We start from the raw sequence: 14147 nt of genomic DNA on the forward strand, positions 1-14147 counted from the left end.
AAAGAAAAAAAAAACCCATTGGATATGTCAAACTCTTTAAATTATGCAATAGAGGACATAAAGTATTATTGTATAAGTTGTTGTATGAATAACATAACTCTTTCTCTCTTTCTTTCTTAAAAAAAAAAACTCTTTCTCTTTCTTGTACAGGGACAAAATAAAAAATCATATAGGGTCGTGATAAAAAAAATTAATGTCAAGGTAAATCAAATTTTAATTAACCCTTATTTTTTATTTATTAATTCTTCAAGTTAATTTAAGCTTTACAAAATTTTAGTTTAAGGATTTTAGATTATTATTATTTTTACATCACATTATATAACTATATAATGTTAAAAATATATATATTTCATTACTACTTGTTCAGTGATAATTTAATTATGGTGAAACCAACTAACTTTTAATCAATATCTTTCACTTATTCAATAAATCAATCTGATTTTGAAAATATTGAAAAGTTGGACGCATGAAAGAAATATTTACTGCATGTACTACACAATATATATATATATATATATATATATATATATATATATATATATATATATATATATATATATATTACAGTACTAGTACCAGTAAGTAAGTAGTAATGGGGTAATTGATGAAAATGGGTTATTTTTTCTTAAGTAAATTCTAAAATGGGTTATTTTACAAATTATTTATCAGAGTGGGTGATTCTAGGTATATAAGATTTTGGTAATGTCAGTTAACTCCTCTCCACTTAAATGATACGATTTTGTAGAGTGTCATCAATTTAGATGATTCAAGTGACTTAGTAGCAATCCTTTAAATGATTTCACTCAGATAACATTAGACTAAGATTTTACCAGTTTTTGATTTGATAATATCATCTTGCATGGCTTCACATATGTGACGCTAGATTGGATGACTTCATCCCATTCTATTAAATTTTATATTAAAATAAAATTTATCAATTTTTTTTAACTATTTATTTCTTACAAAACTAAAAAATAACAACAATGATTTTTTAATAACATTATCATATATAAAACTAATGTTTCTCTACAAACTAACATGATAAACAACTATATTTTTCTATAACCTAATTTTTTCTAAGAAATCACAGCATTAAATTTGTATAGAACTATATTTTTTTCAATATAGTAAAAAAATGACCATAGTATATTTTTATTAAATTTTATTATAAAACTAAAAATTTATCTATTTTATTTTAAAACAATTTATTTCCTACAAAACTAAATAATGGAAAGTATCATTTTTAATAAGTTCGGTCATATATAAAACTATTTTTTTCTACAAACTAAATAAATCACAACATTAAATTTGCAAAGGAACATGCATGTTTTTTTCTACATAAAAATATTCTATATATATATATATAATTTTATTATACTATTTTGTATTAAACTATTAAATAAAATTATTTTTTGTACAAATCTAAATGATGACCATATATAATAATGTTTTGTTAAGGTAATCATATATAGAACTATTTTTTCTACAAACTAAAATAATTTTTTGTCTGTCATTTCCCAAAAACAATGATTCTCAACACATGAAATTAAGAGTGTCTAATATTGGAGAAGTACATATGATAAGAGAAAATCACGAGAATGGTGTCACCAACCCACTCAATCATCTGGTAATACTATGCAGAGGAAGGCCACCTGGTGGAGAAAAGTTTGAAAAACAATCCATTTTGCTATTTACTTTCAAAAACAATCCATTTTGGTCAATTATTACAATGGGGTTAATAAGCTGCAGAAAAAAGAGAGAAACGAGGAAAACTCATAATAGGAAAAGGACAGCAGTGCCCTTAACCCTTTTGTTTTAGATGATGCCATGCAACCATTAGCGGGAATCTCTTGGGAGTCATTTCTGTCGCTGCTTGCCTCTTCTGGGCCTTTTAAATTCTGGCTTTCTCTCCATAGTGAAACAAAAAATTGTTGAATCAACACAAACACTCCATGGCTTCTCACTTCCGCCTTCCGTCTTTCTCTTCTTCTAACCATTTCCTTTTAACATCTTCTTCTTCTTCTTCTTCTATCTCTCTTCACCACTTCTCCAAATCCTCTCTGGGTAAGTCTACTATGCAATATTTTCGCCAATTCATTTTCTTATACCCGGTGATGAATCATCAACATCTCTCGTTGATTCAACTTGTCTTACCACAATAATGTTTTTGTCAATCTTTTAACTGTGTCTTTGGTTTTCTTTTCTTTTTTAAGATTGTAAGTTGTAAGTTTCTGTTGATCAGAACATCCTATTACCTACGAATGTCAAAGCACAGATAGTTGCAACTTGTTCTGTAGAAAACTAAAGAAGCCAAATGGTGCAAAAAATTCATCAAAGAATTATCACAATATTATGTTATCTATTCTTTTACTCACCAACCTCACTTATTTTCTTTCACTGGTGATACTCTCTCCTGGCATATATGTGCATGGCTTCCTTTGCTATGATTAGGAGCTTAATAATTTTTAATAATTTCGTTAAGAACATAGCCATTCTGGTTCCTCAAGATTTCAATTTCAACAAGGCTAAAGTTGTTAGATGCGCTGTCTCTTGTTTTTTCTCCTCCACCCAAAAAAGAGTGGCGAACTTTTTCACTGGAAGCTGAAAGTAATATAGCACTTAATATCAACGAACCAAAGTGATTTTAGTGAAAGATTTATATCATTTTATATATACAGGTGCCGTGTCGTCTGAGACTAACGACAAACAAGAGATAAGATGCAGAGCAATATCCAAACCACGAACACAAGGTATCATAGAGTTTCTTAGTTTTACTTTTAATTAAATATAGTTTAATAGTAATTGCTTTGTGTAAAGCGTGCTTAAACCAATGTTGTGTTGTGCGTTATGCAGAATGTTCAGACATATTTCAGGGTAGTCTAGCAACGTTAAAGTTTCGTGAGATTAATGTGGAAGATGACATAGAAGAGGAGCAAGACATTGGGGTGCTTTAAACTTTCTCTGTTTTGTGCCTTTCTTTTTTCCTTTTTATTATTATTATTCTTTTGACATATGCCATTTCTTTTATGGTTAATACAACATTGTTAAAAAGAAGGCTTTGGTGGCAAATGAGATCAAGAAGAGAGTGGACACTATCAAATCAATATTGGGTTCCATGGAAGATGGAGAGATAACAGTATCTGCTTATGACACTGCTTGGGTTGCTCTGATAGAAGATGTTCATGGAACTGGTGTCCCTCAATTTCCATCGAGTCTAGAATGGATAGCGAAAAATCAACACCCCGATGGTTCATGGGGTGATAAGGAATTATTCTCAGCCCATGATCGGATTATTAACACGTTGGCTTGTGTTATTGCATTAAAAACATGGAATATGCACCCTGAAAAGTGTGAGAAAGGTAAAATTGAATTATAATTACTAGCCTCTATTTATTTTGTAATCATATGGTAACTTGATCATTGTTAATCACTAATCAGTTTACCAAACTAGTGGTTTGTCTGAGCAGTAATAAGTTCCATCCTGTTAAGCAAGGTTTCAAGTTTAAGTTTTGTGATTGAAAAGAAAGGCTTCATCAAAGATGATAAATCAAGTTCCAGTGAAGATTAGTCATCAGTAAAGTTGATGAATATTTTACACCAATGTTGTGATGATCCAAAATGACTAATGAGTGTTTTGCTAATGTTGTTACACAGGAATGGCATTTTTTAGAGAGAATCTTGGCAAGCTTCAGAACGAGAATGTAGAGCATATGCCAATTGGTTTTGAAGTAGCCTTTCCATCACTTCTTGACATGGCTCGTGGCTTGGACATTGAAGTGCCGAACAATTCCCCAATCCTTAATAAAATCTTCGCAATGAGAAACGTAAAACTCACAAGGTACCTTAGTTGTGGTCATAATGATGCTTGCCAGCGAGTTGTCATTTGCCCATGTCTATTTTTCATAATAGATTCAAAGCAACCTTATCTCGCAAACTCTTTTTCTGGGAAAGTATAAAATATATATGTATATTTATATAAGAGTCGATCACTCTAACACTTTTTTATTATAAGTTCTGCAAAATACCTTTAACGGTGTGTGTCATTATTGTGTTGTGGGGCTTTTGGTGGGGATAGAATACCAAGAGCTATGAGGCATAAAGTGCCCACAAGTCTCCTTCATAGCTTGGAAGGGATGTCAGGCCTTGACTGGAAAGAACTTCTAAAACTGCAGTCTCAAGACGGGTCTTTCTTGTTTTCTCCGTCATCCACAGCCTTTGCTCTCATGCAAACTAAGGACCAAAATTGCCACAATTACTTGAATAAAGTGGTCAAGAGGTTCAATGGGGGAGGTAAACTTCCATTTTAACTTTTTTTTTTCTTCTATTCACCTCCTTCTTTGATATATTATATATCGTTCACGAGGTTTTATACAATAAGATCAGACTACAATTTCGGCCACAACGTTAAAGTTTTAAAGTATAAGCTGATGATGACTGTATTGTGTCAGCTATATTTGTCTGCAATTTTTTGCAACATTATGAAATATGACAAAACTATCACAATTTAAAACCTTGATTGTAACAATATATATATATATATATATATATATATATATATATATAATTAAAAAAGTACTGAATTAGTTTATATCAGTTGCAATTCAATCTTCATTCCCTCTTTTCTATGTAATACTATGTTTACTAATTTGGTTTATGGTCGTTTGTTTGTATCAGTTCCAAACGTGTATCCAGTGGATTTGTTCGAACATATTTGGGTGGTTGATAGGCTTGAACGTCTAGGAATATCTCAGTATTTTCAGCAAGAGATCAAGGACTGTTTGAGTTATGTTTACAGGTAATTCAATAATGACCCTCAAATTAATATTTAATAAAAACACTTTGAAACGAATTAACCGAGCATGAAACAGAGGTCTGCTGCCACACTACGCAATTCTAATATATATAAACAAAATTTCAGATATTGGACTGAAAAGGGTATTTGTTGGGCAAGAAATTCAAATGTTCAAGACATTGATGACACGGCAATGGGTTTCAGACTATTAAGATTACACGGTTACCAAGTTTCAGCCGGTAAGTGTTTTAATTGGTTGACCAGATAACAACATTTATCAAATTAAATTCAGAGTATAATAATTACGCACTGCCAAAATAAAAATTTAGATGGTCAATTAATACAAAATCAATCACTAATACTTTAGATTAATTTTTAAGATAATTATTAAAAAAGTTAATAAATTTATTGTATTATTTACAAGAAAATGATAATATAATTTTACTTATATCATAAATCTATACACTAAAATATAAATATGTAATTTAATAAACTACTGGTTTTGATATTTGACAGATGTGTTCAAGAACTTTGAGAGAAATGGTGAATTTTTCTGCTTTACGGGGCAGACCACACAAGCAGTGACAGGAATGTTTAATCTGTATAGGGCCACACAAATCATGTTCCCGGGAGAGAGAATTCTTGAGCACGGGAAGCACTTCTCTGCCAAATTTTTGAAGGAGAAGAGAGCAGCAAATGAGCTTGTAGATAAATGGATCATAATGAAGAACCTGGCAGAAGAGGTGGGTAATGGTGTAATCGATGTCATATGTTGGACCACTTGATGTATATGTATGCAATTGCATGTATATGTGGCCAATTAAGTATTTTTTTGTATTTTATTATATAGTTTATACTAATGTTGAGATTCTGTGTTGTGCAGGTTGCGTATGCTTTGGACGTACCATGGTATGCAAGCCTACCTCGAGTGGAGACAAGATTCTACATTGATCAATACGGCGGTGAGAGTGACGTGTGGATAGGCAAAACCCTTTATAGGTACTTCGCACTTTCATCCCATAATAACATTTCTTTCCCAACACAGACTACACCACTTTATTCCAAATGGATTCTAGATTCTATTTTACTCCACATTCTAACCAAATTTATTATCAGACCAAAAATAAAATCAAATTATGAGACTGCCCATGTGCAAAGATTTTGTGCTTCCCTGTACCTTCACATAATCTTGGATTTTTTTTTTTTAAATAGTTAACAAGAGAGGATGAGAACTTGTTAAAACACTCTTTCACGTGAAAAAGAAAGATGCATTTTTTTATCAAGTAAAGTTCATGCAAGTTTTTTTTTTAAAAAAAAAAAATTAAATGCACAAAGATAATACTTTACCTTGAATGATTAATATTTAATTTTTCTCCTAATTCATTATAAGATAATACTTTACCTTGAATACGTGAATAGTTAATACAAATTGGTTGTCAAAAAAAACTAATACAAATTAGTAGTTAATATGGTTATTTATCCGAATGTGAAGTCACATGATTCATATTTTATTTATAAATCATTAAAACTTTTTAAAGAGTTTTTCTTTCTTTTTTGTCTTTCACTGAAAGTCTTTACTCGGACGAAATTTTGGAATTAACTTTCAAACTTAGGTAGTGGTTAAGTAAATCTATTTATCTTTCAAGTAAATTTATCTAAGATCACAAGCTTCCAATCAACTACTGTCGGTTTGGGACTTTTAACAGTTAAGAGCTATTAGATAAAATCAAATAAACTAAAATGAAGCATGTTAAAGGCGTTTTATATTAACATATGATCAAAGTAATTAATTAGGATGAGAGTGCAAATAGTTTTCTTAAAATCAGTTTGTGACTTCAACCTGATAGCGCAATATTTGTTGGTTGTTGGATCATCAATTCCTTCTGACAGATAGATATAATACTACTAATAAACTAGCATTAGAACACCAAAAATTAGCATTGGAACTCATGAAATATAAAGTTTTTTAATAAACGGAAAAGTGAAAGGAGAATAATAATAATAATAATAAATTAAAAAAAAAAAACAAAGAAAAAAAATTCAAATTATCTTAACATGAAATGACGGCTGGACAGTATTAATATGGAACAAATGTTTTTTTTCGATGCATTTTGAATTTCGACCCACTTCTCTAAAAAGTAAAATATAAAAAAGTAAATTTATAGCAAAAACAAAAAGGTAATAATTTATTTCGAATACTTTACATAAGACTTTTTAATTTTCTTTGACTGTCACATAAAAGCCTTTTAGATTTTAGTATTTGACTACGCACAGTCTCGTATAACACTGTTATCACATAGAGTCTCCATTTTTTAATATTCAATTTTTTAAACATATATTTAACGTCCATCATTTCTCTTTATCCCTATTTCATCACATAATATTATTTATAATATTTATATATATTTCTTTTTAATCGCTCTCTCACTATATGTGTGCTAGCTTATTAGGTGTCAAAGTATTACTTCCCATAAATAGATGACGAAATGATTGTTGGGCACTTTATATGTTATTTCACAGCTAGTAAAATAAAAATTAAAAAAATATAAATGTAAAAAATAATATATGATATAATAGAAAAATAATAAAATAATAATATATATTACTTAAGTATTTATAATTAAAAGATGATATATTAATAATATAAAATAATTTTATATTATTATTAATAAGATTTTTAAAATAATTTTATGAAAATTAATAAACTTATCATAAATAATAATATCTGATTAGATGATACAGTATATAATTTTTTTTTCTCTTTACTTTTTCGGACATGTGAAAGAGTTTCATAGAACTTATTTAAGCTTATGACTCTTATAATTTTTTTTATAATTTGTAGCAATTAATACTTTTGTGATAGCTTATTAGAACAAGACTTATTAAACTTATTTTAATAGGTTTTATGGTGAAAGTATACCTCAAATTTTTATATAATTAGAATTTATCAAGCAAATGTTTAACTAATTAATATCTTTCTTGAATTACCTTTTTCGTCACAGGATGGCATATGTGAACAACAATAACTATCTCGAGCTTGCTAAATTAGATTACAACAATTGCCAGGCACTGCATCTAATAGAGTGGGGGAGAATTCAAAAGTAAGAGCAACTAAAACTATTCCAATCTATATAATTAATGCTTCAGTTTCTATAATGTAATTGACATTATTATACTTCCATTTTTTAAATGACATGTAACAGGTGGTACTCAGAATCTAGATTGGAGGAGTTTGGAATGAACAGAAGAACGCTTCTATTGGCCTATTTTGTGGCAGCAGCAAGCATATTTGAGCCTGAAAAGTCTCGTGTGAGACTAGCGTGGGCACAAACCAGTATCTTACTTGAGACCATAACATCCTATGTTAGTGATGCAGAAATGAGGAAAGCTTTCATGAAAAAATTCAGTGACTGTCTTAACAGGCGAGACTACTCCATTGGCTGGTAAATCATGCTCTTCCCCGTTTGTATAAATATTGAAACATGCCATGTTAATTACAGAATTAATTATATTTTTAGTCTCTCAAATTAAGGACGAATCTGATTTTGGTTTCCAATTTTTTTTTAAAAAAAATAATTCCTCCAATTTACTGTTTAGAGACTAAAATCAATTTTGAAAAAAAACATTTTAGTTGTGGAATTTTGTAAAAACATTTTTGTAAAGTTTGGAAGACAAAAATGTTTTTTTTTTGAAAAAAAAATAAGACTCAAGTTGTGAGACTAAAAATATAATTAAGTCTTGATTAAATATGAAACTTATACACAACTCCTTTTTTGTTATATAATCATGGTTCTTAATTGGGTCATTGTTGGTCATGTACGATTAGAGATGTATGTACCGTTTCTTTTTTGTACCTATTTATATACATATAATCTACCTGAGCCTTATTTATACAAAGGCCCCACGGGTGCCAAGTAAGAAACTGAGCTTCTTAGTTAAAATATGACTAAAAGAGTATAACCAGAAGAGAATCTTCACTTCAATAACTTGCTTTGAAGTTAAAATCTAAACTTAAATTTTAAGAATTGAGATGGTATTAAAATCTATTTTGATGAAATTATTGTATCGTGTGTTATGGTGTAATTATTGATCATAAGTTAGGTCGTCTAATTTCAAATTCTAAGAAATTTTGAGTGAAACACTTTTGTGGAACTAACTTTTGAAATTAAGTTATGTGTAAATTTAAATTTTAAGAGATTTTGATTGAAGTGTTGAACTTCAAGATTAATCCTTCAGCCATATAAGGGAACAAGATATATAGCTGGGACCATCATAGAGTGTGTGAGGTTTTGCGGTACGATCACTGCACATCGATTATTTCTTCACAGTAAGGGCAAAGCAACTCTGTATTGCTTCTGATTTTTCAATTATTCACCCTGGTTTTAGGAGCTAAAATTGATTGTGGTTGGTATCCAAACATGCACATAAACTTATTAGATTGGCCTATTTGATATGGACAACATATAATAAAGTGGGAGGCTTTTAACCAAAGTTCTGTTCGGTGTGACAAATACCTTTCTCTTTCTCTCTGTTCCCCAATCATTTTGTAGACACCAAAATCCCTAGTCCACCCAGAGTGGAGTTGTATCCTTGTTTAACTATTATTCTACAACGAATTTACTATAACCATTAATTGAACTATCTATTTCAACCTAATGTTATGGAAATTCAATCTAGTGGGTGCGAGCTATAAGTACCGAATTCATATTTGCTACCTCGAAAATGTTCATTTGCAGACTGATGAGAAATTGAACACAATTTTTTTGTGTTTGAATGCAGGAGGTTGAACAGGAACAGAACAGGACATGGACTCGCTGAGACTTTGGTTGCCACCATAGATCAAATCTCGTGGGATATACTCGTGTCTCACGGTCATGAAATTGGATATGACATGCATCGCAATGTGAGTACTACTATAATTTGATCACAAATTTCTCTTTTGATTAATGTGAATTGAGATAATTTATTATTGGTAGTTTGGTACCTTATATTTGGTCAAACATGTGATAGATTATTTTAATGCAAATTAACAAGAGTCAGGCTATTTACATTACCCTCTCAACTCTTTGACATTATTTTTTAATATTATTTTGAATAAATAGTATATATGTATTGATATTGTAAAGTATTTATATTGACAACTTATAGAAAAAATTATTATAAAGTTTTTAATATTATTTTAAAAATTATACTTAATTTAATTTTTGACTGATTAATATTATGAAAAAATTACACTATAGTGCATAAAAATTATACTCTATTATTTTTATATAAGATGAAATCTGGTGTTGTCTGTGAAGAAAGTATGGGTCTAAACATTGAGTGGACCCAGCATAAGAGTAGTTGCCATAAGTGATTGAAAAATAATTTTAAAGTGTATTGTTAGTATTTTTAAATAATAAATTTAGGTAAAAGTTCCATTTTTACGAGTTTGTTTACCTTTTGAAAAGAAAAAAGTAAATAGTTAATTTGCACAAGAATTCAGTTGAGGCTCCGTCACCTTTGACATTTCTCACAAATATAATGATTTGGTAACCAATGGTACCGTACGCCGACTGAAAAGGAATCGTGGCTTCGAATTCAAAAACAAAAATGGAGAATCAAACCTTAGTTGACCAATACAACCACCAAATCAGAATACCTGTTAAATCTTATAAAATCGGCTTAGAAGAAAAATATTTTCACTTATTACATCCAGCATTTTTAAATATGATGCTTAGAAAATATAGTGGAAAGTCTTTTAATAGATCTAAGATTAACCTTGACATCATCATAAAATTTTGAATTATAAATATAATTTAATGCTATAAAATCAACTTATAAAATGTTTCAGTTATGCTAGTACTATATTATTTGTAATCCACCGAGACTTGAATATTTTTTCAATAAACACTGGTTTAATATTTTGATTTTTTTTTTTCTTTTTGGTTATTGTGATGCTATTATAGTGGGAAAAGTGGCTTTCGAGTTGGCATCGGGAAGGAGACAAATGTAAAGGACAAGCCGAGCTTTTGGCGCAGACAATAAACCTATGTGGCGGGCATTGGATTTCCGAGGATCAAGTGTCGGATCCACTGTATCAGAGTCTCCTTCAACTCACTAACAATCTCTGCAATAAACTTCGTTGCCACCAAAAGGACAAGGTCAGTGACAGGGCAACCATTATAACATATCCTATACCTACGACAAATGCTAGCTAGCTACTTTCCAAACCTTCATCTTTTGGCTCCATGCTTCTAATGCATTCATTTTTTTACCTTCCCACTTTCCCATAAAACATAATATAAAAAAAAAAAAGCATGCTAGTAATCCAGTGTCGCAATCTTGTAATGTACCTAAAAAGCTGCACAGATATAGTATGCTCTTTGGATTTTTATTACTAGGAAAGTGAACTCAGCAGCTTTAAGGAAACGGGTTTACGACAGCAAGGAAAAAATTTGTAAAAAGAAAAGGAAACAAAAGAAAGGGATCAACCCAAATACCCAATGGCAAATTTTATTGGGCACGCTATTTAGTTTTCTCAAAATGGTCATAATTGAGAACCTGTGAACATGAGCATTTACATCTATGTATACTGCATAACTGAAATTCTTAATTCAACAGCATCCAACACAAAACTTTGTCGTTTAGTGTAGTGGTGCACTATGCACGATATTCAGGGTTTGGTGCCCTTTGTCGTTTATGTTTTAAGTAATAATATCTTTTTGATTTAATATGGAGCATAGTTTAGTTTGTTAGTAACATTTGTATTTTTGTGAATAAAATCCATCAGGAACTTGAGAGCAGCAACAGCGGCACGAATGTAAACAGCATGATCACCCAAGAAGAAGAGTCAAAAATGCAAGAACTCGTGCAATTGGTGCACCAAAAATCTCCAACTGGCATTGATTTCAATATCAAGAATACTTTCCTCACAGTGGCCAAGAGTTTTTACTATACAGCTTTTTGTGATTCAAGGACCGTCAACTTCCATATTGCCAAAGTTCTGTTTGATGAAGTCGTTTAAATCATATTGTATTTCTTGAATAGATTTTAGACTCCAACTTATCATTGTGAATATTTTCCGCCTGCAATGATAAAAAAAAATCAGTTGTTGCGGCTCCATGTATATATGAAACATTCACTAGTTTTATTAATGGTTAATCTTCCTTGAAAAATCTATTTGGCAACTGTTAGTAGAATTTTTTCTTTAAATCATATTTGTTTATTTATAATATTTGAAACTATGATCATATTTAAAAGATTTGAAGGGAGTTACACTCAAACAAACTTAATAAGTTCATCTAATTAAGTTTACCTTAATTTTATTCATCATATGATGTGAATTTAGTGTAAATAGAATAGAGTTTACCTAAATTATATACTTATATTTCATGGGTTCCTTTACGTCATCTTTCTTACTTAATGAACAATCTTTTACTTGATAAATTCTTTCAATATTTTTAAAATCAGATCAATTGTTGATTCGATCGAGACATTGGATAATAGATCACTAATCTAACTAATGAATTATTAGTTGAACCATACGAACTATGTAATATAAAATAAATATATGTATTAATTGTATCATAAGTTAATAATTAATCATGATAATTTGATAATAAGTTAATCCATTAAACAATTTTCAAGTCCTGCGTTCATTTTTTTTTTTTTTTAGTTAGTGTAGTATCTATAAAAGATATGTATGCATCCCAACTTTATGGACACCCATACAAACTCATCAAAAGATCAAACTACATAACATTAAAAGAGAGTAAAGAATGATGAACAGATTGGACAAGTTCTTTGTTCATTAAGTATACCGTATATATTTTTATTTTCATTACATCTTTATTTTTTAAAAAATAATAAATATTGGATCAATCAATTTAATTAAATTGGTTCATTGAATCAACTAGATCAGATTATCAACTCAACAATAAAATCAATCAGGTCAAACTGAGTCAATGACATGTTCCGTCCAACTAAAGATCTAACCTAGTCAAACAATTGATTCCCCATCGGTCCAAATTTTAAAAATTATGGATCCTATGGTGCCTAAGAATGAACTTAGTAATTGCAATTGGATAAAATTGCGTGTGATTCAAGTTTGAGCAGTTATCTTCTAAATGGTCTTTCCTAACAATAATTAGGTTAAGAATAAAAATAATACATCATTGAAATTAAAATTTAATTATAAACAAATAACTAATGTTGTTATTGCCATCCTTATATATTAATGTCATTTCCATGACTGACGATTAAAACTAAAATAAAAAACATGTATATAATTCGACTAAAAATAAAACCCATCGTTAAGAATTTTTAAATTTAAAGAAGTTAAGATTTTATTTATGTGAGAAGTTTAATTTGTTTATTTTTCTATTCATTTTAGTTTTATTTTATAAATATACTGTTTATAATTTTATCTAAAGTGAATTGTACGCACCTTTGTTAGAAATAGGCAAGATACTCTTGTAACCATTATGTAAACGGCCAAGCGACAAAATTATTGTTGTGATAAAGAAAAAGAATCCCAAGATACTCTTTGTTAGAAATAGGCAAGATTTAAATCTTTATAGGTAAAGGTAGATTATGATTATTACTATAAGAGACTTCGAACTTTTTTAAATGTCATTGGAAATTAACAAAAGAAAAAGAATCATAAGATATGGAATTCATATCAACTTTGACAAAAGAACATGGACTACTAGAGCTAAGTGAGTTACAAGTCATCCCTGTGTGAATGCTAGCCCTTCTCTTAACAAGAAAATGATACTTGTTACATCACCCAAGAGCTATAATTATTGTTGTGATAACATATAAAGCAATGATGTACGTGACCTATACAGTGCTACTTAATTTAAATTTTCAACATGACCCAACTTGAATGGAGATTAGATACAGTGGAATATTATCATAGAATCGAGCAGTGAACCACGTTAAGGTGTTCTCAGAATGAAGGTGAGATATGTTTTGACCTGTTTGTCCTATGATATCTTCATAAAAGTTGGCAATAATAAAAATGGCAGACAAGGTCGCGCTTGTGAACATGTGACAAAGTTGGTGGGTTGGTCTTTCGCATGAAGTGGAGTTTCACCAAATCCTACATTTGAATTCCCATTACAGAAATATCCACCATCAAAATTCATCTGAACCGAAAATGCTGTATTAGGAAAGCCAAAAGCATATTTTCATCATTTCAAGTAAATTAATTTATGATTATCAATTAGAAAATGTTCTTAACACACTTAAAAAATCATCTCAACTCATTTTTTAAATAAATCTATCTATAACAACATAAATAAAATATATTTATTTTTAAATTTTAACATATTAAGATCAAGATACATTTTAAATTAAAGAAAATTAAATA

At 29.6% G+C, this 14147-nt stretch overlaps 1 protein-coding gene across 2 annotated transcripts; it reads left to right on the forward strand.

Annotated features, from left to right (window-relative positions):
- Positions 1–1855: 1855 nt before the first annotated feature.
- Positions 1856–11953, forward strand: LOC114406861 (ent-copalyl diphosphate synthase, chloroplastic-like). Of its 2 annotated transcripts, none has more exons than XM_028369694.1 (15): positions 1856–2064; positions 2679–2750; positions 2854–2945; positions 3053–3359; positions 3655–3838; positions 4076–4290; positions 4675–4795; positions 4919–5031; positions 5309–5535; positions 5676–5791; positions 7795–7893; positions 7996–8235; positions 9572–9695; positions 10741–10935; positions 11565–11953. In XM_028369694.1, exons 1-15 carry the CDS (start codon positions 1953–1955, stop codon positions 11796–11798), a joined length of 2451 nt encoding a protein of 816 aa, XP_028225495.1. In that variant the 5' UTR covers positions 1856–1952; the 3' UTR covers positions 11799–11953. The 2 variants fall into 2 exon arrangements, with proteins under 2 accessions (XP_028225495.1, XP_028225496.1); XM_028369695.1 differs by having other exon boundaries at positions 1857–2064; positions 3056–3359.
- The last annotated feature ends 2194 nt before the right edge of the window (positions 11954–14147 follow it).

This window comes from Glycine soja, chromosome 3 (genome assembly GCF_004193775.1).
Source record: "Glycine soja cultivar W05 chromosome 3, ASM419377v2, whole genome shotgun sequence".
In the NCBI taxonomy this organism is placed as follows: Eukaryota; Viridiplantae; Streptophyta; class Magnoliopsida; order Fabales; family Fabaceae; genus Glycine; species Glycine soja.